Here is a 27,639-nt window from a genome sequence, read left to right on the forward strand (position 1 = left end):
ATGATCCATCCCCTGCCATCCAGTCCCACCTTCTGGCAGTCAGAGGTTTAGGAACACATGGAGTTGCATCACTGACCATCTTGGCTAATAGCTACTGATGGACCTATCCTCCATGAACTTATTTAATTCTTTTTTTAAATGCAATTATACTTTTGTCCTTCACAATATCTCCTGGCAATGATTTCCACAAGTTCACTGAGTGTTGTGTGAAGAATTACTCCATTTTTTTTCTTTTAAACCTGCTGCCATCAATTTCATTGGGTGACCATTGGTTTGTGTGTTATGTGAAGAGGTAATTAACAAATCCTTATTCACTTTCTCCACACCATTCATGAAATTTATAGGCCTCTATCATGTCCCGCTCAGGTGCCTCTTTTCCAAGCTGAAGGTCCAGACTTTTTAACCTCTCCTCATATGGAAGCTGCTTCATACTCTTAATAATTTTTGCTGCCCTTCTCTGTACTTTTTCCAATTCTAATACATCTTTTTCGAGATGGGGTGTTCAGTACTGCATGCAGTATTCAAGGTGTGGGTGTACCATGGATTTATATAGTCGCATTATGATATTTTCTGTTTTATTATCTATCCTTTTTCTAATGGTTCGTAACACTCTTTTAGTTTGTTTTACTGCTGCTGCACATTGAGCAGATGTTTTACGAGGACTATCCACAATGACTCTAAGATCTCTTTCTTGAGTGTTAATAGCTAATTTAGCCCCTTCATTTTGTATGTACAATTGGAATTATGCTTTCCAATGTGCATCACTTTGCATTTATCAACACTGAATTTCAGCTGACATTTTGTTGCTAGTCACCTAGTTTGGTGAGATCCCTTCGTAATTTCATAGTGAGTTTTAGATTTAACTACCTTGAGTAATTTTTTATCATCTGCAAACTTTGCCACTTTACTGTTTTCCAGATCTTCTATAAATATGCTGAACAGCACTGGCCCAGTAAAGATCCTTGGAGGACACCACTATTTACCTATCTCTAATGTGAAAACTAATAGTTTATTCCTACTCTTTGTTTCCTATCTTTTAACCAGTTACTGATCCATGAGAGAACATTCCCTCTTATTCCATGACTCCTTACTTTATTTAAGAGCCTTTGGTGAGGAACCTTGTGAAATGCTTTGGGAAAGTTCATGTATATTATATCTACTGGATCACCTTTGTCCACATTTATTGGCCCCCTTCAAAGAATTTTAATGGATTGGTGAGGCATAATTTTCCTTTACAAATATCGTGTTGACTATTCCCAGCATATTGTGTTCCTCTTTGTGTCTGATAATTCTGTTCTTTACTATTATTTCAACTAATTTTCCTGGCACTGATGTCAGGCTTATTGGCCTCTAATTGCGAGGATCACTTCTGGAGCCTTTTTAAAAAATGGACATTACATTAGATATCTTCCAGTTATCTGGTAAAATGGCTGATTTAAGTGATAAATTTTTTTAAAAAAAAATTTGGGCTTACATTTACTTATACCTACTGCTATACTCTTACCATTCAAGAATGGAATTTCTTTCCATAGAGATTCTATGGTACCGTTTGATTCATTTAAGATTTTTACTATATTTGACTCTGTGCTTTCTTTCACAGATAGTGCTGCTGCCCCAGCAGCAGGACCTTCGCTGTCATTCCTATATATTTTGTACCTCGATATTACCTTTTTCCATTGATTATCATCATTTCACCAAGTTTCTGTGATGCCTATCATATCAATATCCTCATTTAATGCCAAGCACTGGAATTCACCCATTTTAGTATTAAGCGTTCTAGCATTTGTATACAAGCACTTGAAAATTTGTCAATATTTAATTGTCTGCCTTCAAATGATGTAAGTTAATAGGACTGTTTTTCGTTTGACTGTTTCTCTTCAGTTCCTACCAGTACTTTATCAGCTTCTATCCTCTCCTTTGTAATAGGATATAGAGAATCCTCATTAGTAAATGCTCCCCAGGCAATGTCTCTATCTGAACTGTGTACTCCTTCACACCTGTGAGCTTTCCCCCAGACCTTAGCTTAAAAACTTCTTTACAACCATCTTAATTTTATATGCCAGCAATCTGGTTCTGTTTTGGTTTAGCTCGAGCCCATCCTTCCTGTATGAACTCTTCCCAAAAGCTTCCCCAGTTCCTAATAAACCTAAATCCCTCCTCCAAACACTGCTCACTGAGACCTTGCAGTTCTGCCTGTTTAACTGGCTCTGCGCATGGAACTGGAAGCATTTTAGAGAATGTTACCATGGAGGTCCTCATCTTTAATCTCCTCCCTAGTATCTTAAATTTGGCCTTCAGCACCTCTCCTACCTTTCCCTATATCATGTGTCACAACCACCAGCTCCTCTCCAGCACTGCACACTGAAACACCACTTTCTATTTTGAATGCATCTAGGAAGTATTTATGGAAGGTTAATATTTTCTTCACAAATCTGTGAATAGTAGTGTCAATGGAAAAAATGGACAACTAGAGAGAGTTGTGACTTATGCTTGAGAAGGATGCTGAATATCACCAATTGTAGGCCTGCTCCATCAAAAATATTAGTCTGCTTTCAAAGCTGCACCGGTTTCCAGAACACTACAGATTTGGTTTGCTTGGCTGAGAGAAGATGTGATTTTTTTCTGTTTTGTTTTGGGGTTGTTTTCCCTTGTATCTATCCGGTGATCGAGAGACATCTACATCGAGCACATCACCGGGCACAGACAGTACCGGGATGAGTAAGCCGGAGCGTCACCGCTAGGAATTTATAGATTAAAAGACTATCTAAACCACATAACAGACTCAATGAGGGACAATCCACTATTATGGACATACCTACTCCCCATTAACCACATCCTATGTAACCCCTGCAATAAGTGATGTTCCCAAATTACTGATCGCTTGTACTGTTAACCGTCATACCTATTACCCCCCATCCAGGGTACCACAGATTATGCTTTCATTGTACTCCCTGACTCTCAACCAAATCCTGTACACACTGATAATCTGTACATTATGCCTGGATGTCCAGAAACTCTTCCATTTAAACTCTGTATCTGACCATTTTGAACCATTATCTTTAATTCTTTTTTATTTCTTATACAGTTGAGATTTTTATGTGAAAGGATAAGAAGAGGGATAACCTTTACTTGTCACAGGAAAGTGACTAAGCATGTTCATTAATTCAGGGCTGTCTTCTGTCATAGAATAATTACATTTGCACTCCACACAGAAAAGGAGTAAAGGCTTGATCAGGGGCCCATATCTTGACATGTTGACAAGGTTGCACTGGAAGAAGCTTTGGTTACAGTGCTGAAGAGGTATAGCAAAGGCAGCTTTCCCTGCATTCCCCTAATGCTGACAGAATAATTTCCCTATATTCCCCAACTTGAGCAGTGCATGCTCAGCATGGCTCAGTCACTTAGCAGCCATAGTGTAGCCCATAGAGATATGCCATTGTAAACAATGAAAACATAAGATTTGTGAGTTTATGGTATTGACTTTGCCATGGGAAACATAACCTTTCACCAGCTAGGATACTGTTTAGTAACACATATAGGAACTGAAAATCTTTGCCACGTGATGATCCGTGTGCCGTGAGTTGATGGTCTTAGTGCAATTCTTAATGGAATGACTGCTAAGAAGGAGGCCAGTGCAAACAATTGTGATGGTAGATTTGCAATGTGGACACCAGTCCACTAAGAACTGCACTAAAACCACCATGTTTCAAACCTACAGTCACAACTGTTGACACCGATCTCCTTGCTAGCAGTCACTGCAGAGAAGTGAATCAGATTGTATTGTTAAATGTATTAACTTTAATTTGGGATATTGCAGATTATGTACTATATGTATTTTATGACTTTTAAACCAAACTTTGTACTTTTGGATCATTTAAGCAATATACCCAGATGTATAGAAACTCTTGCCTCTATCCTCACAGTCCCAGAAATGCTCCATTTCAACCAGGGCTTACACACCAACACTGAACCCAATCCATAGCCAGTTGCAATTGATAAACGTCTTTCCACTGACTGCCCTGAGTTTTGCATTAGGCCCATTGTAGGGTGGTGGTGGGAAGATTACAGTGCCACTTCCTATGCTGCATCTGTTCTGTGGAGAGATGGCTTCAGCCTCCAGGGATGTCGTTCTGACACTTTTCAGATTAATAATAAATTCACGTCCTGGGGAACATGCAGATCTGGGTATCTGCAGTTTTGGAAATGATTAAATTGATGGTTCTCTAACATGAAATGGATGGCTCACCAAATATATGATGAGGCAGCTGCAGGGCATTCACTCATGTAACTTATTACAGGAGTAGGAAATCTGCAATAAAGAACTGAGGGCTGAAACATGGCCTTGATTATTTACTCAAGCTATGGTCTTTGAAAAGGAAAAAACCAAGAGGGGAAAGCCCATTTAAACTTTTATGATAAACTCTTCCTAAACAAATGCCTGACAAAGTAGTGGCTTTGTTAAATTTATTGTGCTTTCCTACAGAATAATGAATTTAACTAGAATGGACTTGTGTGTAATGTGTGCACATCTTACTTTTAGACACTGCAACTATATCAGATATATATTCAAAAATTAGCACTGTAATTCAATGGAAACATGGACCCCAAATCTGCTTTTAGCTACCCCATTGTAAGCCTAAAATAGTTCCATTGTGTTCTACCAGAGTAACTGAGTGGAATTTGGCCAGTTGTAGTTTGCAGTGTACATACTCTCCAGTATTTCATTCTTAAGCAAAACAGACATCTGTTGCAGGCATGTCAGCTAGATATTTGGTATATCCCCAGATCTCTGCCTCGCCTTTGAATGCACCTTTGCTTTCTTTGTGTTTTTTACTTTTGTTTTTAAGGAATCATTAGATCACTCTCTGAGAGACATTCTCTTCCCTTTCCATGCTGAGGGAAAACTCAGTTCTGTATTCCTTCAATGTTAATACCAGTATGGTTAGAAAATAGGAAGTTTGTTGTCCTAAACTGGCATTAAATGGCTTTTTCTGTCTCTCAGTAACAAATCAACAAGTATAGAAGCATCCAATGTGCTAAGAGATGCATTTGTTTGCTTTCCAGGATCAGTGGTTTTGGCGTGTTAGAAACAACAGGGTGATGGATGGATACCCCATGCAGATTACCTACTTCTGGAGGGGTTTGCCTCCAAGTATCGATGCAGTTTATGAAAACAGCGAAGGGAATTTTGTTTTCTTTAAAGGTAAGAAGGGCAAGAAATCTAGGTGACATTTACAGGCCTGCTGACACCTCATTGAAACATTTTAAAACTTTCTTCTTACAGTGAAGTAAAATCTCACTTATTTTTACTAGCAATTTGGGGTACCCATTGCAAATTCAGAATGTAGAGAATTGCAAATAAATGAATAGATAATAAAAGAAAAGTATCTAACATACTTCACATGCTTTGGCAACTATGGTTTATTATTAATGATAATGCTTAATACTAGTAACTTTGTGCTGTTTTGTAAAAGTAGTGAAGTTTTAATAATAGAAGACCACACAGCAATGATCTGCTATTGTCTTTCATGACACTTTTTGTGTGTGAACTATAAATCGTCTGGATTAAGAAAGTATGAATTAGTGGGGATCTGTATGTTTTCTCTACTTTTCTTTCCTCATCTCTCTTATTGCTAAGGCATTTGCATATTTTTAAGAGGCATCTGTTTCTGCTGCATATATATATCTTATCACGTCTCATCTGTGCCGTGTTGTAATTATTTGCTCTGGAAATTATGATGCTCCAAATTTGAGGTGGGAAATTAATCTTTAACTAATATTCCTGTTTCATGCAAATATCCCTAGTCATTTTTTTTAAAGAGGCATAACCCCCTGAAAATACGTTATGTGGACTGAATTGTTGCTAAGCAGTTTGTTTTTAAAAGTTTTACTTCAGGCATCAGCTGTTCTTTAAAATTAAAGTTCTTAAATGTGCATCTAATTGAGATTTAATGTGAAAATTATACTTTATGTTAGATAAATAGTAGCTTATCATTGGAACCTGTTCATTGGGAATGAAACCAATGCAAAATGTAATTACTTATAAGGTAAGAATTGTGAAAACAACGCAGAATGTGAATTGACAATGAGGAATCCAGTTGTGAAGCTATCAGAGTTAACTATATGGATTGTGACTGATTCACTCTGTTGCTTTTTTTCATATAATACACCTATGGAAAGGCAGAAGAAAAAATTAGACATTTTCCCTGCCATTTTTCAAAATATGAACAAGGTTATTAGATCAAAAAATGGACCAACCTGGTCAGTAGTAGCACTAGTGTGGAAGTACACTACTGAAATATGGTCACCTCTAGGGTGCAAAAGGGTAATTGTTTATCAGAGTGCAGAAATACTACACAACAATGAAGGTGAATACTGTGTTCACTTTATAGAAGGAACTTACACCTTGTGTGAGCCTTAGAAGTTACAGGTCTTTGCATTTACTTTATTTACTATATGATAACCACACTACACATGCTTTTTATGTCTGCATGCATGTGTTTAACTCCAGAAACAGCTCATAAACTGTGTACCATGAGAAACTGAATTTTATTTTCCACCTTTAACCTTCTCAGTAACATTCTGCCTTCTAGTCCTTCTTGATTATGACCAACGTTCCAACCTCTAAGCAACATTTTGCATTTTCTAATATAAAGGATGTACTGAACCACAAAAAAGATTGCCATGCATCCCTCTACTCCCATCCGTCCTAATGACAGCCCTTGTAGGAGAGTGTTATGGCTGAATTAACACATTGACTCTAGTGACACCATCACAGGTCCTAACCACATTAGCCACCCAATCAGGAGCTCATTCACCTGCACATCTACTAATGTCATATATGCCATCATGTGCCAGCAATGCCCCTCTGCCATGTACATTGGCCAAACCAGACTGTCACTACATAAAAGAATAAATGGACACAAATCAGACATAAAAAATGGTAACATCCATAAGCCAGTAGGAGAACACTTCAATCTCCCAGGACACTCTGTAGCTGACTTGAAAGTTGCCATACTTCAACAAAAAAACTTCAAAAACAGACTTCAGCGAGAAACTGCAGAGCTGGAACTCATATGCAAACTTGACACAATCAGACTGGGTCTGCATAAGGACTTGGAATGATTATCTCATTACAAGAAGTAATTATCACTGTTTACACATTCTCACCTTCTAATCAACGGTTGTGAATAGGCCTCATCTACCCTAACTGAATTGACTTTTGCCCTCCCCATTGTTATGTTTCTCACCCTTGGATGTATATATATGCCTCCTATCTGTGGTTTCCACTTCATGCATCTAACGAAGTTGGTTGCAGCCCACGAAGGCTTATGCCCACAGAAATTTGTTAGTCTTTAAGGTACTACAGGACTCTCATTGTTTTTATCTCCTCAGCTGTAACCTTATTTCTGTGCAGTATCCTGATCCACAGGGATTTCCTTTCTCAGCCAGTGTCATTTGTGATTCCAGAACTAGCGTGCAGAAGTCCAAGCAAATATCGAACCATCAGACCTTCCCTCCACAGGTCTCTAACTCTCAAGGATCAAGATAAAACAACAGTAGGCTACAGAGTTTCATAAAGATCCTCTTCTCTAGGCACTCTATTCTGAATCATAGTAATCATCCTCCTTTCACTGCAGTCAAAGTTGCAGATGAAAATTACAAGGCCCATTCTTTAAACCTATCTTCCTTCCCTTCTCAGTGAACCAAAAAGATATTTACCTCCCTATCACTGTCTATCTGCTGATCCAGGCTTTGTTTGTTCTTCTTCACTTGTCCAGTACATGGACAAGATCATTCAGTAACTTATGGACCATGGATACCAAAAACAGTTTTTCTGTATAGATACGGTTGCCTCGGACAGGAGAACTGACCTGGGATAATGTTTAACTCCTCTATCTATGATGCCTACAGTGCAGAGAGAAATCAGTCATAATGGAAGTGATCTTGGTCACCTCACCATCTCTGACACTTTTATTACAAGGGTATCACCATCTACTCCCTGGAAAATGCCCTTTGGACCAGAATATCTTTACAGGGCTGGTTAGCTTCACAACTCCAGAACATGTAGGCTTAATAGTCTAGTGGCTGGAGCAAAAGCAGTTTTTAGGTTCTTAAATGAAGTCTCTGAGTGCTTCTTCTGAGGTCAGAAACACTCAGCTTCAATTACAGTACATACTCTGAAATCTCTGCTTTTTGCTAGAGAAAGAGGTGAATATGCATTCATGCACCCTTCAGAACATCCTCTGCTTCCTGTGCACAGGCTCAAAAGGACCTTAAGGTGAAGGTTTCATCCTCATTTCTCTCTTTTCCTGCTTTGGAAGTTTTGTTGTTAAAAAGAAGTGGGTGGACTGGACTTATATACTACCTGTGATTAATAGATCTTTCTCTCATGTGTTTGGATCTATGGAGTAATGACACTGTCTGTAGGGGTTGTTGCCAGTAAGATGGAAGAAGAGAAGATTCAGTCAAACCCTATTGTCAGTAAGTAATTTTAACCTTGTTTTTCCCAACAAAATCATCGATTCAACGTGCAAGACTAGCAATACTCAAACTAGGTCCAGTAACATTTTTAAGATGAAATATCTTGTTAACCATCATGGACAGAAACACATGGTTTATGACACTAGAAATCTGGAAACAGCCCTTCCTAATTCCCTCTTAAAGATCTATAATGTATTTGATTTGGTTTTGGCCCTCAATGTTTAGGAGACAGCAGATTGAAATTTGCAACAACTTGATTATTAGAAAACCTACTTTAGATCTTTTTTTTTTTTTTTTTTTTTGAGGTTTGGAGGGTTTGACTTTATTTGTTAGTACTTAGTCATATCTCCTTCCACCTGTACAACTGGATTAATGGTACTAAAGCAACTCTGCTTTACGGAAGAAGGAATACAAAATAGTACGTAAATAAAAATCTTTAAAACGGTCTACATTTTCTAGCAGACCTGTGCTATGAAATCCAAGGCACATGCAGATGATCAGTAATGGTGGTATGGTATGCAGGTGTTACTTGCATTCCTTTTGGACAATGTTCATAATTTAGAGTTTGCTATCCCAAATTCATGCTAATAAAACCTGTCACCACATGCATATATTTTCTGTATTATCTGTCTGTCTGTGGAGACCACTGATGTTAGGGACATATTTAATAAATTATGGCTACTTGTGGAAGATTTGCAGCTTTTGTGGAATCGAGTCTCCCTTTCTCTGCAGAGCTTTGAAACTTTTTGGTTTTCAGTGCAAACTAGTTTTATGTCCCTTCATTTTACACATTAATATTTATTTATACAAGGAAAAGCATTTGTAAAAATTCAGTAGCACACTTGGAGAGCATGGCTATAAAGCAGTTCTTGCTGATTTTGGGTAGTTGGAGACACTCAGCCTTCTTCCTTGTGGCTCATAATGCACGCAAGGTATATAGGTATCTGGGTATAACATAGAAGGCTCCTTATAAAAACCAGATGTTTATATTCTTTTTATTATTCAGTACTGTCATCCATACTGAATGATAATAAGAAAATAACACCAGAAAGGTACATATATATATACACACACACACATATATAGATATATAGATATAGATATATAATGGCAAAAGGGTAAATAGTAAAGTTTATTCTGTATACCTTTTGGAATTTAAATAGTTTTAAAAATGAAACTGTCATGCCATCTGCTCTTTTCAAACCTATGGCCAATCAAATGTAGCAATGGAAAAGCTGTTGTAAAATTCATACTACCACTGCCACCATCATAACTCTCAGCAATTCTTATCCCACTACTTGACAGTTTCATTTTGAAAGTTAAAATTTACTTGCAGTGGGACATCATGAAGCAGTAAATAGGGAAGTGGCAGGGCCCAGCTAGAGAAACAGGAGGACTTAGAAAAGCTTAGAGGAAAAAGGGAGGAGGGCAAAAGATACTGGGATTGAGGTCCAAAAAATTTAGAATGAGAATACTGGGGAGAAGAGAGTTCCAGAATGTGAATGAGGAAGACAGAGAGACGTAAGAGTAGATATTTGTAGTAGATTTTATTGCTATGGGTAGTTTTATCTTACTATGTATTATATTAAATACTATAAATACTATACACAGTATTTATAAGATGCACATACTGTAATTCCATTTTTGTATAATGTTGACATGAACATAATACTCTGCTTAGTTCTTGAGAACTCAAGAAACTTGTGATTATTTTACATCCTGATTGTATTCAATAGGGGATGTAGTATAGTTAATATCTCCTGTGTGGTTGATTGTAATGGTCAGTAGATAATTAAATAATATAAAATAACCAATAGTTACTGTGAAAGCCTCAGTATGCTAATGCAAACATATGTACTCATGGTGTGTGTATCGTGTAATTCTAATCAATTTTTAGAATGGCAACAATACATTTTCAAAGACTTCAAGTAGTTAAATCACAGTTCATTTTTTTAAATGGTTTCCTTGTGGAGTTGGTATTTAACTAAACATTATTGCAAAAAAAACAAAACATTTTGACTTTTTTATCATTTGCTTCATTCTCAGCCTGCGACCTTACCATACTGCTTGTTGTCATATTAGATTTCACAGCAGGTAATAGATAGTGAAAAATGAAACATTCAGAAGAGTGCCCAGACTTTATGAAACATGGTGATTTATTAAAATCTATCAGAATAATGAACCCACAAAACCAGACCTGAAAGGGATAACTTTGTAGAACAAATCTAGTACTTGCCCCCTGCCAAGGAAACATGTCACTTGCATTATATGAGTGACCGTGTATCTGGAAGAAGGATCAAACCATTACTGTTCAAATAGTGTCTGGTTTTCTTTCATTATTTTTATTGTAATCATAATGATTAACAGGTCTGCAGTATGTTGTGCCTATAACTTATAAAAGAACCTGAATATTATGACTTAAGCACTCATTTTGGATACATTTTTGACATCACTTCAAATAGCTCACTAAAGCGAGAAATAAAAGGAATTAATCCTCATTACAATCAAGCTTCCTTTGCTCTGATCTTCAACTTACATTCATATTAGTATTCAATTCTGCGTGTGAAAGCTCCAGATTCTTGCTGAGAATCTCCTGAACTGCATCCCTCCTCCCGTGAAATCCTTCCCTGGCCAACAGTCAACCACTTTTCAATATCATTTCTGCAGGTGAGGACGCAACAAAAAAGGTGCAGCAGGACAGAACGCTTGGGTTTCTTATTGATAATGCGTCCCATTCATAATGGTTATGGTTATAGCAGACTAAACATATCTTTGAAGCAAATATTAAATATGCTCTAGTTATAACCAATACAAATCTTGCCTGTAATTGCTAAAGTTCTCTGTGTCCTACAGTCTCAATAAAAGATCCTCTGGTTTAAGTTCTCTCCAGTTACCCTGAGGAGTACACTTGCTTAAATAGAAGAAAGAAATTTGCTAAGGGGGATTTCATTAGGAGTCTCACTCCAGTCTTGTGTTTCCAGTAAACATTGCACTTTTTTCCTGCTCCACAGATGTACAGCAGATACTGGGCTCAATTATGCTGTCCTCTTATAATATTCATTTTCAGCCTGGTTATTTCAATCATTGATCAGGCATATGGGAGGGCAGAATTTGAAACAGCTGACAATTATCATTTCCTAACAACTTCCTTTATTTTGCTCCTTGTGAAACACGGAAATAGTCAGTAGTATTGCATACATTGTAGAACATGCCTCTTCTTGCTTCCCAGCAACTGTCATTTGGAAGGATCTTCTAAAAGACAAACGACCTGACACAGTATCGTTCATTGAACACCATCTGTTGTTTGCACACGAGTACCAACTGGAAGGGTCCACAGAGCATGATCCTTCCCCCCAGTACTAAACTTGCAGCTATGATCCCCTTCTGAAGCCACCTATTTGTATACGGCCAAGTGAACCAGTAGTTTTGAGACTCAGGTATAATTCACCTGAGAAGGGGAACTGTGAGATACTAATGGTGTGGCCACCTGAAATGAATGTTTGAAACCCTCAGGATACAGCCTTATCCTCCCTAGGATTAAGCTTTGTAGAGCACCCTAATTAAATAGTAGGTAATGACCTTTAGGTCAGCACAGACATAACTTTTTGCGTACTTCAAATGATCACTCTTCATAGGCTAGCTCCCCTTTATTTTCTGTACTTTACAAAGCTCCCTGCACATCCTCTCTGAACACATTTTTCTTCCTGCCTGGCACGTGCAATAGCTGTGAAGACAATCAGTGTTTCTCAGTGTATAATGTCAAAGTTGGCATCTTTGATTAGCTCTCTGTCACATCACCTTCTTTTCCTCATCTTTCAAATATATACCCATTAACAACATATAGAAAAGAGCCTTGGACTGGCCATGCCTTTCTGTCTTTCATTGAGCAGCACCCCCTGCTAGAAATGGAAATGTAATAGTGGCTTACTTCTTTCTAGGAAATTTCTAGAGAACAAACCAGACCATGGAGTTGAAAGCTTGAATATCTGAAGGACACAGTTTTATTGTGGTTCTTGCCTTATTGCATATTGGGAAAATTAAACATAAATTATCTTTATTGACTTTTTAATTCATTAAAAAATCAAGTTTTATGATGAAAGATACATATAGGTTTGCTGCTCTTTTCCTTATGATTTCTTTTGTCACAAAGATGCTAATAGCTGCTTCACTGCTGTTTTTAAGACCACATTAATACGCATGTGCCTGATGAGTTTTCCGTATTTTGCTTAAGAAGAGAGAGACTGGTCATGTGTGTCTAGGTCTCTCTATCAGACATGAAATGAAGGGAAATCTATCAATGAGAACCTTGTGTAAGAAGTCTTTCAGAAAATCTTTCTTTTCATTATTAGAAGGCAGTATTAGGTTCTCAGTACAGAGCACACTGCTGCAGAACATGAGACAACCAGGTAGAATAACAGGAATTTCCTACAGGAACTATAAATCTCATATGTTCACACATATTTCCTCTGTTGCTGAAACCCTGGAAGATGTACTGAACCAGGCTTCTGCAAATGCCTCCTAGAGCCTGATGCACTGCAAGTAACCTGGGACTTTGCATCACCTGAAGGATGTTAAAAAGTAGTGTTGGGGACAGGGAAGGAGATGGAAGAATAGGAAATTTGCTTGTGAAAAAAGGATGGTTCTGAGATTTGCCAAGGAAAGTATCCTCAGGCAAACTGGAATGCCTCTGCTTGAAAGTGTGGATGACAAACAGCTGCAAAGAAACTGATAAAAGATTTACTCTGCAAAACCACCACAGGAAGGATTGAAATTGTATCCCCTTTCCTAATTAAAAATAGGATTAAAAGGAAAGCGTGCTGTAAATTGCTGAGGTACAGGTGAGGGGGAAAAGCCTGCTTTTTTCTTTCTTTCTTTCTTTCTTTCTTTCTTTCTTTTTTTTTTTTTTTTTTTTTTTTAAGACTTCCCTTATTTAATACCACAGAGGGATAACTAAAATATAAAACAAACTGTGAATACAGCTTTCTGGATTTTCCATCCCAGTGACTCTGGCATAGATTTGATCCTAGGTCTTTGGGGTGAAGTTAAGTTTCCTTATAAAATGTTTGTATGAGAGAGTGCCTAAGGGCAGATAAGTGTTTGTGGAGCAGCATGCTCAGCCACATAGCTCATACAATGAATAGTATGGACCGCCACTCTTATGTGTATCATGCCACTGGGGGATCTTCATAGATATGAATCCAGGCAAATGCACTTTAAAACTTTTTTTCCATTGGCTGGCATAAATAAGGGTGTTCTGGATATAGTGGGTCAGGAGGGATTAATTTCTGGTTTACATTTTTGGATCAAATTTACCACTGATTTATTCCAATTTACACTAGTGTTAATGGTCATGTTAAATGGTTGAAACTCCACTTATTGGCACCTTAGAGGTGATGAAAAGGACTGTTATGGCTTCAGAAAGGGAGACACTGGCTGAAATAAGTGCAGCACAGGCAAATCCATTGATGCACCAGCTCCACTCAGAGGGTCTCTTTGGGGGAGCTGCAGTGAATTCTGAGGGATTCCATCTGTTTTATGCCAGGTCCCTGACTGTTAGTCTTCATTCTCTCTCTTTGTATGGGAAGGCCCAAGAGGTGTAATGATTTTCATTCCCTTTCTCTGGACCTTTTCTGTTATGTCAGTTTAAAGGATTGTCAAGATGTCGACAGGTCGCCTTAGTAATAGTTATTCTTTTCACAGATTATTATTATTGATAATAACATTTTTAGCAACATGCATGTCCATAATGTTGTAGAGCGAGGATACATACATGGTCCCTACCCAATAGAGCTTACGATATAGCATAAACACAACATGACATCACACAGGGACAGCTGACATAAGACAAAGGAAAAGGGAAGACACTGTGAACAAACTATGGTTTTGAGACGTTACTATTTCTGAGGTATGCATTCTATTGGGATTTCTCTCCCACCTTTTAAAATTCAAATTGATTGGGTTGCCATGACACTGTGAGTCATTATTGAAGAGGCTGTGGTAAGAAATATGTTTTGAAGAGGGATTTGAAGGAGGAGAGGGAAGTTGCATGGCACACAGACTCAGGGGATTTTTGTAGGCATATGGGACAACATGAGAGGAAAGCACCTGTGGGAGAAGGTTACAAAAGAGGACTGAAGGAAAGCAGAATTGTCGAAGTGCAGAACCTGAATGAGAATAATGGGAGACTAGTAGCAGCACGGGGCTCAGGTGCTTATCTGAAGTGTTCAGCAAGAAAGATGAGTTTGGCTGCCTCATTTTCATTATACTGGAGAGGTGCAATGAAGTGTTGTAGCCAGGTTGGTTCCTGGATATTAGAGAGACAAGGTGGTTGAGGTTATATCTTTTACTGGATCAACTTCTGTTGGTGAAAGAGACAAGTTTTCAAGCTACACAGAGCTCTTTACCAGACCTGAAGGAGAGCTCTGTGTAGCTCAAAAGCTTGTGTCTCATCAAAAGAAGTTGATCCAATAAAAGATATTATCTCACCCACCTTGTGTCTCTGGAAAGATGCAAGGCAGGAGTCAGGTAGGTGATGGCATGGCTGCTCTCCTTCTGGGAAAGAGAGTTAAGTGGGTAACAGAATATGGTTTGGGAGGATTTTGTATTTGTGATATGTCTTATCATCTGCATGTTTTATTACATAACTTTTATTCATTCATCCAGTCATCATCTGGATAGGTGCATTTTTAAATAAATAAAAATAAAACATAAATAAATAAACATCTTATTCCATTAAAGGAGAAGAAGTCACAAGGGAATAAGATGGAGAGGGGACTAAGGAAGAGAAGTTCAAGAACAAAACCCTTAGGGACACCCATGGAGAGAGAATTGAGGGACATATATAAGAGGTGGCAGTGAAGTGTAGTCAGTCAAAAATGGGAGCTGGTCAAGTGAGGTGCAAAGGGATAGAGAGGGAGACAGTTCACATACTGACTAGTGTCAGTCATGTGTCAGAAAGAATCATGTGAAAGGGAAGAAGGGATAAGATTCCAAGGCTAAAAGGGACCATTGTGATCCTCTAGTCTGACCTCCTGCATAACACAGGACATACAACTTCCCCAAAATAATTCCTAGAGTATATCTTCTGGAAAAAACATACAGTTTTGATTTTAAAATTACCCATGATGGAGTCACCATCATGACCCTTGGTAAACTGTCCCAACCGTTACTTAGCTTTACTGTTAAAAATGTACATCTTATTTCAAGTCTGAATTTGTCTAGCTTCAACCTCCAGCCATTGGAACAGAGTGTGTCTTTCTCTGCTAGATTGAGGAGCCCTGTGATGGGGGTATAAACCCTAGACTAGAAATGACGAGATTAAGGAGCAACTCTGTGCCCAGGAGACGCCTCCCAGCCACAGTTGCAGAGCATGCTCCAGCTGGAGTTGGAGGTGGAGTTTAACAGGGAGCCAAACAGGACAGAAGGGGCCTGACAAAGCAGAGAGAGTTAATGCGTTTGTAGGAGTTGATCAGGAAAGAGAAATAAAGGTATCTGACAAGAAAGAAAAGGCAGTTTTGTAGTGGAGGAAGCCAGCATCCTCCCTGGTCCTTTTCCAGACTTCTGTGACTTGGGAGGAGGTTGAAAGGAAGCAGTTGCAAGGGAGAAGCTGGAGTTGTAGACTGGTGGAAAAGATTGAGTGGTGAGGAAGAAAAGCACAGACGATAACATTTTCAAAAGTGCTAATGGTCTAGGGCACCCATATCACTTTGGTGTGTCTGAAAATTTTTCCTAAAGTGTAAAATTTTCTTCCCATTGACTTCAGTGGCAAAACTCACATTGAATTAAATGGAGCCAGGATGTCATGCAGAGTCTTTAGTGCCTCATTCACTCTCTTTGATTGCCCACTGGGAAAAAAGAGATAGACAGTATATTGAAGTATGTTCATAAAATACTTTCAAAATGAACTAGTGTATCATGTGTAAACATGTTAACTCTCTGTCTGACAATTAGAGCATATGGTAATAGGAGTAAACGGTCTCTAGGAAAATCGGAATTTCTAGAGGTTATACATTTTTTTTAATCTAAATGTTTTATTATTCAATTTTATCCTAAAATTCACCCTGCTTCCCATGTGAAAAACGAATCTGTTGGGCAGTGTTGTGCTTGTAAAATGGCTTACATTACACCACCTTCTGAGGTGACTTCATTCTCAGTCTGAATATGATTCTTATATGGATTGTCTGCACAATTTTATGGGGTACTATTGAATAAAAGTGCTGTATAAATATAAGGTATTTGTCAGATATACCGTATTTTATTTTGCAGTGTCTTTGTTAATAAAATATTTTCCAGTTTAATGTATTTAACAGAATCAACATATTGCTTTATTCCTTTGAGTGTTTTATATCCTTAGAGTATTTTAATTTTAATACTGAAAGCTCTGGAATTTAACATATATCTGCTTTTGTTCAGGTAACCAGTTCTGGGTCTTCAAGGACACTACTCTCCAGCCAGGGTACCCTCATGATTTGATAACACTTGGAAGTGGAATTCCTCCCCATGGTATTGATTCAGCAATTTGGTGGGAGGACGTTGGGAAAACCTACTTCTTCAAAGGAGATAGGTTGGTAGAGAAATCCTAGAAGGAAGTAATTTGATTGATCAATGTCAGCTGAGACATATTTGTTATTTCCTCATATTTCCCAAAAATAAACAATTTGATCCATTTAGACTATTAAATATTAAGTGTGGGCGAAATTCACCCTGGTACAGAGGGCCATCATAAGGCTTATGCGTTACTCAAAGCCTATTTTGAGGACTTAAGTGATCTTACTTGTGCTGTCCTTCTACACAGGGATGAGTTTCACTGTATGTGTTTTCCTTTTCAATTTCTGTAATTCATTTCACTGAAGTGCTGGAAGTAGAGTGGAGAAGGGGTATTTGAATTCACTTTTTTTTCCTTCACATTTGAGGATTCTTTTCAGATTATTTTTCTCTGAGTTTTTATATTTTTCTTTGAGCTCTCCAGGAGAAATTTTGTTTCTGTATGCTCTCACTAGGTCCACGTTTTTGGTGGCAAGCCTTATTTAAGGATCAGCAGGCAATTCAGAATTTCAACTAATTAGAACTTAAATAGTCAAAGTAATATAGTTATCTTGTAGTTTCCATTTACTTATATTGTTCTCTGTTCTTCAGTCTTAACTTCTATTTTCCTCATGCTTCCCCTCCCTTTATGTCTAACCCCTACCACGTAAGCAGGAAGCCCTAATCCAGGCCTGTTGAAGTTCATGGCTTCTATGCCATTGTTTAGAAATGTGATCAGAAAGGGAAAAGTCAGAGAACTGCTTAAGCAGTTTAGGATCAGCCCTTAATTGAGTTACTGTTAAATAAAGTTTACAATCCCTTTACAGGAAGCAACATATTCTTGTGGTTAATAAAGCACAGAGCTGGAAGCTAGGAGATATGAGTTATGTTCCAGATGTGAAACAGATTTGCTATGTGATGTTGGGCAAGTCACTTAACAACTCTGTGCCTATATTTTTCCATCTATAAAATTAGGCTAAGCATATTTCTTTACAGGGGCATTGAGAGGAGTAATTGGTTTGTGGAGCATGTTAAGTGGTGTGAATGAAAGACTGTGTAGACATGCAACACATTAATATTCTTACAATTATTTTTGGTTTTGTTGCTGTCTTTGAAGCATCTAGAAAATTGAGTGCTCAAAAACATATTATTATTACTATTATTATCACTACTACTATTATTACTATGTGTTATTTGGATTTCAGTATTTTAGGACATTAAAAGTATTGTTGGGTATCTTAAGAAATATGTTTGAATGTGCTGTATGTTAATCATACTACTGTTAACCATACTGTTTTTGTTTTGGGGACTAGGTTAACAGTTTGTTAAAGAAGGCCACAAATTTTTTAAAATATATAGATAATCTTCAGATTTTTGTTGCATTCATGGGAAAGGAAGTAGGCAACTGAACCAAATTTCTGGTTTATGAAACGTATGTTTCGTTTCAAATGTATTTCAAACAATCAGCCTCCACTGTGAACAAAACCAGTCCTATAATTTGCATCCTGTGGATGAGAAGATTTTTTTATTTAAGTTTATTTTCAATTAATAGTTTTCTACCTGCAGGGTCCTGGGAAAACATGTAGGAATCTTATGTGACCTATGCTTTCTTTAGGTTTTACTCAACAGAGGCATTATATAATAGATTTCCATGCATAGACAGCTACTTCAAGTCAAGACCTTCCTAAAAATTCTGTTAGCAGTAACACAAAACAGAGAACTATCAAAGGAAACTTCTATTGATGGAGAAGTTGCTACTTAGAGCTATAACAAGCATAATGAGACTCAGCAGGATAGAAAATGCAATACAGTATGTTAGGAGAAAATCGAAGAACATGAGCCTTGCAGAGATAATTGAGCTATTATAGGATATTGACCACTACTGGGAATAAACCCATATCCCACTAAGCTTCTCAGTATGTATTGTTTATATTGCAATTTTTTCTTAATGTAATGTTAGAGTTGAATTCTCCTGCTGGTTTTAATTGTAGTATAAGCCTGTTATAGTTTTTTTCTGAACTAGGTACAACATGGTGTTGCTTCTTTTGTAGCATGAGGTAGGAATTAAAGACAGGCAAGTGGTTATGCCAATGTCAAAATAGGAAGGTATATTTCTCCAAGTAGAGTTATATAATGCAAGGAACTCTAGGTTTATTTTGTCCTGAATCTGTAGTGTATGTGCTCCGTGATAGAATCTAGACATAATTTTAAAAGTCCCAAGAGAGTGATATAAATAACAGCTATACAAGGTAGCTTATGAAGTCTTAAACATCAGCTATATAATTTATGATAACATAAAGATTATTTTTAACCCCAAATTGTTAATAGAATATATGTACCAAAGGAAATGTCTATAGAATATGACATGTCCGAATTAACGCATGTGCAGGCAGAGAGAGATTGCCATAAACATGTTCTTAAATGAACCAGTGAACAAGAGAGAGAGCTCCTGAATAATTGTATGAGAGAGCTAGGAGGAGGAAAATCTTACAGCTCAATGATATATTTCTTTCTAATTAGAATGCAATAGTGTCTGTTCAGGTGATGACAGGCTTGCACCATTAGACTCATGGACCTGATTTACAGTTGAAAATAACTCTGGGGGAGGGGTTTGTTTTTCTGAATTGTAAAGTTTAACTGTTTTTTTCTTTAAAATCTCAACATTACTTTAAACAGCTGAATGCCTAAATAAAAAGCATTAGATAAAGCACATGTTAACAAATGTGCATTTTTCTTTTACCTTGTGTGTCTTTTCCCTTTTCCAATTCCATGAAATGCCCTCCTCCCTGCTCCCATGATTGCTAATACACTATTCACTGAGGAGCCCCAGCACGTTCTGTGTTATCAATACATCTGTAATCAGCACTGGTTGAGGGAGTCTACCTATTGGAATTTGGCAAGTCTGGGTTTTCTTTCAGAAGCTCTCATTTTTTAAAAAAGAAAAAAAATGTATTTTTAATCCTTTTGGGATTAAAAAATCAAAATATTAAAATTTTAGAGAGCCACTGAATATTGAGGAAGACCTGGACTGAGCTATTCTTCACACTGTAGACAGATTCCCTACTCCAACACAGATCTTAAAAGATACAGCCACAATTACCCCATACATAATGAGATTTCTCTGCAATGCAGAAAAGTCATCAATCTCAGGGCTGCCAGACTATACTAAGTAGGTGTAGTCCAGAGGAACTATTTTTAACCAGAACACCAATTTTTGAAAGCTCAAGAGGACCACCTATCTCAGACATCCTGGCAGGAAGAAGGACCAGGAACCCAAGGAGAGGAAATACTAAAGAAGGGACGCAGTTAGGGAATTATGTAGAGTTGGGAGGAGGAGAAGAGGGAGTGAGGACAACAACGAATTCAGGGAAGAACAAGGAAAGAGAAGCAAGACAAAAAAGAGGGGCAAGAAAAAGGGAACATAGAATAAAGTGAAAAGGTAAGACAGCCAGTGAAGGTAGAAGGGAAGAAGGAGAGAATACAAAATGGAAATTGCAATGTTAAACTCAGAGACACAGCAAACAAATTGAGAGAAAAACAGATTGGTCAAAAAAAAAATGGAGAAGAGAAAAAGGAAAACTAAGCAATGCAACCTTAAAATGGTGAAGGAAAAAGGGCTTCATGCACTTAATATTTTAGATGTGTTTTGATTGTTTCTATATGATGTTTCCCGTGTTTATTATAGTGCTCTGAAGGATATTCAAAAGCTCTATTAATAGGCGGGGACAGAATGATGTTGCTAATGGGACTTGTTGGAGTCTGATTACTGGTGAATATGTAACTAGACTAAGGGATCAGGCTTTTAAAAATACTTTATGCCACAGAGTCAGAAATTTTTTTTGTTATGAATGCCAGTTATTTTCTTTTATGAATTTTAAATGTGTCACCTTTTAATTTCACAGACTGTTGAGAGCTAGGAAAAATGTCTTACAGTGAGAGTTTGAAAGAGCTCAGTTTGTTTAGCTTATCAAAAAGATTAAAAAGTGACTTGATTACAGTGTAGAAATACCTTCACAGGGAGAAAATACCAGGTGCTAAAGAACTCTTTAATCTAGCAGAGAAAGGCTTTACAAGGACCAATGGCTGGAAGCTGAAGCCAGACAAATTCAAATTAGAAATTAGCCATGTATTTTAATAAAAATGGTAGTTAAATACTGGAACAAACTACCAAGCAAAGTAGTGGGTTCTCTATCTCTTGATGTGTTTGAATGAAGATTTCTGGAAGATATAAAAAACTTATGGAAAAGAATTTAAGATGTAAAGAATTTGAAAACCCCATGGAATTTAATAGAGAATCCTTTTAAAAGGTTTTTTATTTAATCAACCTATAGAATTCTACAGCAGGAACTTTATTCATTAAACTATATACAGGATGATTCAAAAAATGTTAGAAGATTATTTTCTGTTAAACTGTACAGAACTTTGCATAAGATAATTTGGTTTAGAAATAACAATGCTATGATCATTTGCAAATACTGTAGTATACTGAGCATGTGAAGTAAATCACTGAACTTTTCTTAATGATCATAGCATGCACAAAAGTGCCATGTTCCACATGTTCAAGAGGGGATATTTGATCTTTTTCATAAACAGCAACTATTCAAGAGTAGGGAAGGGCAGTTCAGACCTGGGGATCCTACAGCAAGCTTTAATACACACTAACTATCTTGGACCTTTAAACAGAGAGGGCATTAAATAAAATAAGGTGCCATTATTATTAATATTATGATATAATACAATATTACCATGAAACCACATATTTTATAACCAGAGATGCACACATACATCATTTTGTACTGCTGCATACACACAGATGCTGAATATTAATGCCGCTTCTTCAGTGTAAATAAGATCAATTATTTATTCTTATTTCTCTCAAGTTCAAGTTGCCTTGAACTTGTACCCTGATGATTTCTGCACTGAATTTTTTTCCCCCATCAAAGAGACACACAAAATATATAGCATTTTCTATTATTTTATACATATTGTATGATCATGTAATGAAAGACTGTTGTAATGAATACACTGAAGTAGAAAAGTTAAGCTTGCTGTGGGAACCTTAACTCTGAATTCACTGGCTTTTGTGTGATTAAGATCTCAATTGAAACATAATGTAGTTTTTTGCATATATTGTATCTCCTGGTGTTGCTCCACAGAGGCCCGAGGCACTAGAATTGCTTTGATTATAAATAAGGTGCATGTTGATTTAGTTGTCAAGCTGGAGAAGTCTTTTATCTTCTGTTTACTTACTTGAAACAGCTGTCCAATCAGCAAGCAAGATTACATTTCTTTGTTTCCTCTTAGTATTGCTAAGCAGGATAGCTCTGGGTTGCCCCAGTTTAAGTTATTAAATGCAACACTTTGTTAGAAAGAAAATGGCATGCAATTAGCATATCAGCTATGTTTATAAATGCGACTTTGGTTATCTATTTTTATTTTATTTTATTCCTTTAATTAGGTATTGGAGATACAGTGAAGAAATGAGGTCCATGGACCCTGGTTATCCAAAACCAATCACCATCTGGAAAGGTATCCCAGAATCTCCTCAGGGAGCCTTTGTCCACAAGGAAAATGGTATGCAAACACTTTCCTAGTTGAGTCATTTCCTAACATCTGTTATGATGATGTAGAGATGTCTAGAAATGATTGGCTAATCAGGTTGGTGGACTGGCTGAACTCTCATTATTTTGCAGATGTTTCATACTGTGCATTTCATGATCTTCTTAAATTGTTACATATAATTGTTTGATTAATCTATTTAAAATCACAATGAGGGACAGAAAAGATGCTTATTTTTTATATAATAATCTTTAATTTGGGTTTGGGTTTTTTGTTTTGTTTTTGCAGGATTTTAGTGCTTCATAAAATAAATTTCCTACTCTAAGTGTATCTGTTTGAATCTCCAAGTCGGTAATGGTTCATATAGAATAAAAACTTTTTGATTCATTTTGCTGTATTGTAGTCCAGAACCAGCCCTTTCACTATATAAATAGAAGTATCCAGAGGAGTATGTAAATCAAAGATGGCGCAAATGTATAATACAGAGCTGCAGCTTACAGATACTTTGGAATTTAGCATACCATGCTACTACCTACACAAAGATGGAGTATCTCATGCTGCAACTCATAGTTTCCAATTGGCCACACCTCCCTATGAATGAGAGCAGCTGAAATTTGTTCCATTTTATTCAGATTAAGTGCTGTCCTCAGTCTAAAAGCAATTTGCCAGTGCAGCCCTCAGTTGCATAAAGTTTAGATGTCCTTGATGTAAACAACAATATGTGCTTGCAGTCACTTTTCATTGCTGCTAGTATTCTCTACTATACATTTGATTAATCTATTAGTGATGGGGGGAGGAGGGGGCGGTTCAGACAGTGCACATCTTTCTTGCTATCTTACTTTCATTTCCCTTTAATAGGTAAATATAAAGCTTTCTTTCCTGGTGTAGTCCATTTCTGAGTCTTCATTTCTTCCTCTAACTAGATAAACTAATTTGCTGTGGAAATACACTAAATCACTTCCTTGCATTGTCTTTGTTTCAATCATTAACAGAAACTCTCTGCTGATTCTCGCATTTGGCTAGAATTTTTTTTTTTAAAACAGGAAAGTAGGTCAGACAGGATCGACATTCTGTATACATCACACTCAGCAGTTAACTCTCTGACTGTATACATACATATATATGTATAAATATATATGCACACACATATACATAATGAATTTAATCTCTGCTTCCCTAAACAAATTGTCGTTTAGATGTGCTTCTTAACATTTGCTTACTTCATGGAACTATAATCTTATTTTTTTTTCTATCTAAAGTGAACTCAGCAACACATGTAAAGTGTCAGTGTTGTGCTCAGTGATTTATATCCGTATCTCCCATTAGCAATGAAAGTTATCTTCCCCTCACACCCAGGCAGAAGGAGTCTGAAAGTGCTGCAGAGACAGAGCACTTATCCTTGGCCCAGTGGGAGCTCCTTGAGTCACCCTGCATCAAACCCTCGGCCCAACTCAAGAATAGCAATGATGGCTTTCCCACTAGCAAGCAACTGTCAGAAGAGCAGTGAAACATGACATCAGATCTGGGGGGAGGGGGAAGGAAAAAAGGGAAAATAAGGAATGTTCAGGGCTCTTGGAGAGCCTCACGGGAGCCTCAGAGGAAAGTCCATGAAGACAGCCTAACAGATATTTCTTTAAGGAGCCAAAGCATAACTACATTGGTGATTGCACGTGGAGACAATGAGACAAAAGAAGAAAACCACAGCTTACTTTAAAAGGATTCTGATTAAATTTTGCCCCAAACCATTTTCCTTTCTCTGCTTAGATAAAGATTTGATATGAAATTTTACCAGATTGCTGTAGGGGGAAAATGTAGGAAGAATTTTGTCCAGTTATCCCACATCGTCTGAAAGAATGTATCTTTTTTTATCCTCATCCTATTTAAAAACTGAACTGGGTTTGCTATAGATGGCAGATGAGTGGCGCTAAATCCACTCCTCAAAAACATAAAAAACAACAATAAACTGAGTAGAATCACATGAAGGAAGGGTGCATAAAAGCTGGCAATCCCAGATCCTCTGCTGTTGCCAGCTGAGCACTTAGAATGCTTTCTGACTCATTCAAAGATCTAGAAGCCCAGGCATGGGTGATGTCTTTGAAGTTTTCCCTGCTGCTCCTGCACTGTGGTCTTGTCTTCTAGTGCAGCAGCAGGAGCCTTTATCAGGCAGGAGCAGACATGGCAAGCAGCAAACTTTCCTTCTATACTCCCACATGGCCTGCATTCACAAGAACTGCTCAATCCTGTAGAGCACATAGAGTGGCAGCTCCTTCTGCCACCTGAGCAACGCAGCACCCCCTTCCCTGAGAGATCTGTGCTGCGTGGATGCGGAGGCAGGCAGTTGCTGTAGAGAAGGGCAATTCAGTGGGAGGGCAAGGAGTGGGGGATGGATGGGTTGAAGCAGCTAATGCTGGGGCCGTGAGGACTGCAGCTGGTATGTTTTCTGGGTGGTGCATCTTTAGATTTCTGTTTAAATTCTGTATTCTCCCTGAATAATAACTTCGCTGTGTGCCAATAGCTTGGTCTCTCTCTTTGCAGAGTAGCAGGTGGTATAAACTTGTCACCAGTCCCTAACTATTAGAAATCAGGGTGAGACCTAAAGTCAGGGGGATGGGAGGGAGAGACTATCCACAGCTGCACACTGGGGGGGTTCTTACATCTTCCTCTGAACCATCTGGTTCTGGGCATTGTCAGAAACAGGATTCTAGGTTGGATGTACCTCTGGTGCAACACAGCATGGCAATTCCTGTGTCCCTATGGTTTTATCCCCTCTCATTTGATCATACTATATTGTTAGTAAATAGCAGTATCTTTTACTTTTGCCAAAAGTCTTATTAAGAGTCAACATCTGCAGTGCTTTTCAAAACACACATTATTTTGTGGAAGACATAAAAGTAGTTCCCTGTTGTAAACCATGGTTTAGAGTACTGTAATTTTGCATTTGTTAATGAACAAACCTATTTGCTTCTAAGCCTAAACTACAGATTCCTTTGAGATGTTTTTAATATATTGAAAATCTCAGCTTTTGCAACTAATGGCACAGTAATAGCAATAGTGCTGTTTTATGCTTTGTTCCAATGGAATGGAAGACGTTTCATGACCAAATATCCTAAGCGTAGTTTTGATATAGCTCGCTACTTTCATTTTTAGTCAACCTGTCATATATTTTCTGTCTAGAGATATAGAAAGGAAGATATAGATATGCACAGAGTCTTAGACAATAAGACTGAAGGGAATCAAATGGTACAATAATACCTACTGAACTGTCCACAAAATAATTAGAATTAAATAAATAGCAACTGTAAAAAGATTTAAAAAAAAAACCAAAAAAACCCCTCACATGTTAAATGTGCAGGTATCAAAGACAAAGGCTTTTGTATGTAGTTCTGTACTGGAAAAGAAATATCCTAAAATGTCTTCTTCTGCACAACTGAAAGAGTCTGACTTTTGTTTAAATAAGAGATTATTAATATTATCTCTAACATCTAGTCCACTAATCTTTCCAATAAGCGTTATTACTATGACAAATGACACCCAATCTATCTTAATGTTCCTAATGACCTTTATCACTGTAGGAAAGAACATGAGGCCTATCAGGTAAAGCTAGGGAAACCTTCAGGTGTATGCATTCAGGTCATAAACAGTGGGAGGAAGTTCACCCATTGTGAAGGTTTGTTTCATGCCAGATCAATACCATTTTTCAGGTGGGGTAGAAAAATAATTTAGGTTTTTGGCAGGATGTTAGGATTTCTTCATGCAGGCATGTTTTGTAATTATATTGGGTTTCATCTGACTGATCAAATACCAGTTCCCTGCAGAAAATTTGAACCTGGGTACACCCATTTTCTTTTGGTAAAGTTGCTGTTCATTTATATAGTGTTTCCTCCATCTGAAGTAAAGCAGCAGGCTAAAATGACATTGAAGAGGCTCAGTTCTCATTTCAGACTTTTCTAGCACAGTGTTGGAATTCATTTAAACTGATCTCCCATTCTGAGCAGGAATTGGACTGCTTGAATTATTGAGGCTCAATCCTGGTAGTGGCATAATTCTAACTCTGGTCAAGTGTTCAATTAACAGATGAATCATTAAACTCCTAAATTCATCAATATTTTTCTCTTGGGTTTTTTCATAGTCATATTATTAGATTAAAACTAGTTCTGAGTTTATTCAAATAGGAAACTTGAAATGTAAGATTTTCTAAAGACAAGAAAGAAATGAAGTTCTGCCTTGGATGCTAGTTTGGACAAGAGCTTTCTTAGGAACCATGTACTTATTGTCCAGAAGATCTAAAAGTCCCCCATCCTGATCTGTACCTGAATAATCCATATTACTTTCACTTTAGAGATCCCCATTCTCAGAAAAGAATTCAGTGTCATTTGGTGATAGTCAAGGTTGTTTAACTTTGGTCTTTATAATCAGATAGTTGACATGACCATGAATAACTGCACTTTTGTCTCCCAGGCTTCACATATTTCTACAAAGGAAAGGAGTATTGGAAATTCAATAACCAAATGCTCAGGGTGGAACCTGGATATCCCAGATCCATCCTCAAGGATTTTATGGGTTGTGATGGACCAACGGACCGGGACAAAGACAGACACAGCCCTCAAGATGACGTAGACATTGTCATCAAACTGGACAACACAGCCAGCACTGTGAAAGCCATAGCCATTGTCATTCCCTGCATCCTGGCCTTGTGCCTCCTTGTCTTGGTTTACACTGTGTTCCAGTTCAAGAGGAAAGGAACACCCCGCCACATACTGTACTGCAAACGCTCTATGCAAGAGTGGGTGTGATGTAGGGGTTTTTTCTCTCCCAGGAGTTTGTGGTAACTTCAGATTCAACATAAGAGCTGTTACGCAGTTTCCTAGTTAGGAGCAGGCATCTGTCAGCTTGAATCAGAGCTGATCTTTAAAACCCAGGGGGTTGCCTGTCCTGCACATGAGTGGGGATTCACTCTATTGGGAAGCTTCCATGCTAAACAGTATCTGCCGTTTCTTCAGTCCTTTGTCTTTCTTTGTCATTCGGTTCCAGGCCTTTCCTCTGCACGCTCAAAACCCAATAAACTATCAGGAT

The 27,639-nt window shown here is 37.6% G+C and overlaps 1 protein-coding gene across 1 annotated transcript in view; it reads left to right on the forward strand.

Moving 5' to 3' along the window:
- The window catches only part of MMP16 (matrix metallopeptidase 16), a 229,036-nt gene extending 201,677 nt beyond the window's left edge, over nt 1–27,359 (forward strand). The window contains exons 7-10 of the mRNA XM_067553824.1: nt 5,065–5,203; nt 16,897–17,047; nt 22,466–22,581; nt 27,025–27,359. Of these exons, the coding sequence (XP_067409925.1) occupies nt 5,065–5,203; nt 16,897–17,047; nt 22,466–22,581; nt 27,025–27,359 (741 nt within the window). The remainder of the gene's footprint in view (nt 1–5,064; nt 5,204–16,896; nt 17,048–22,465; nt 22,582–27,024) is intronic.
- Nucleotides 27,360–27,639: the final 280 nt, after the last annotated feature.

This window comes from Emydura macquarii, unplaced genomic scaffold (genome assembly GCF_026122565.2).
Source record: "Emydura macquarii macquarii isolate MOO-44397 ecotype Brisbane River unplaced genomic scaffold, CSIRO-AGI_Emac_v2 contig_1477, whole genome shotgun sequence".
Taxonomy (NCBI): domain Eukaryota; kingdom Metazoa; phylum Chordata; order Testudines; family Chelidae; genus Emydura; species Emydura macquarii.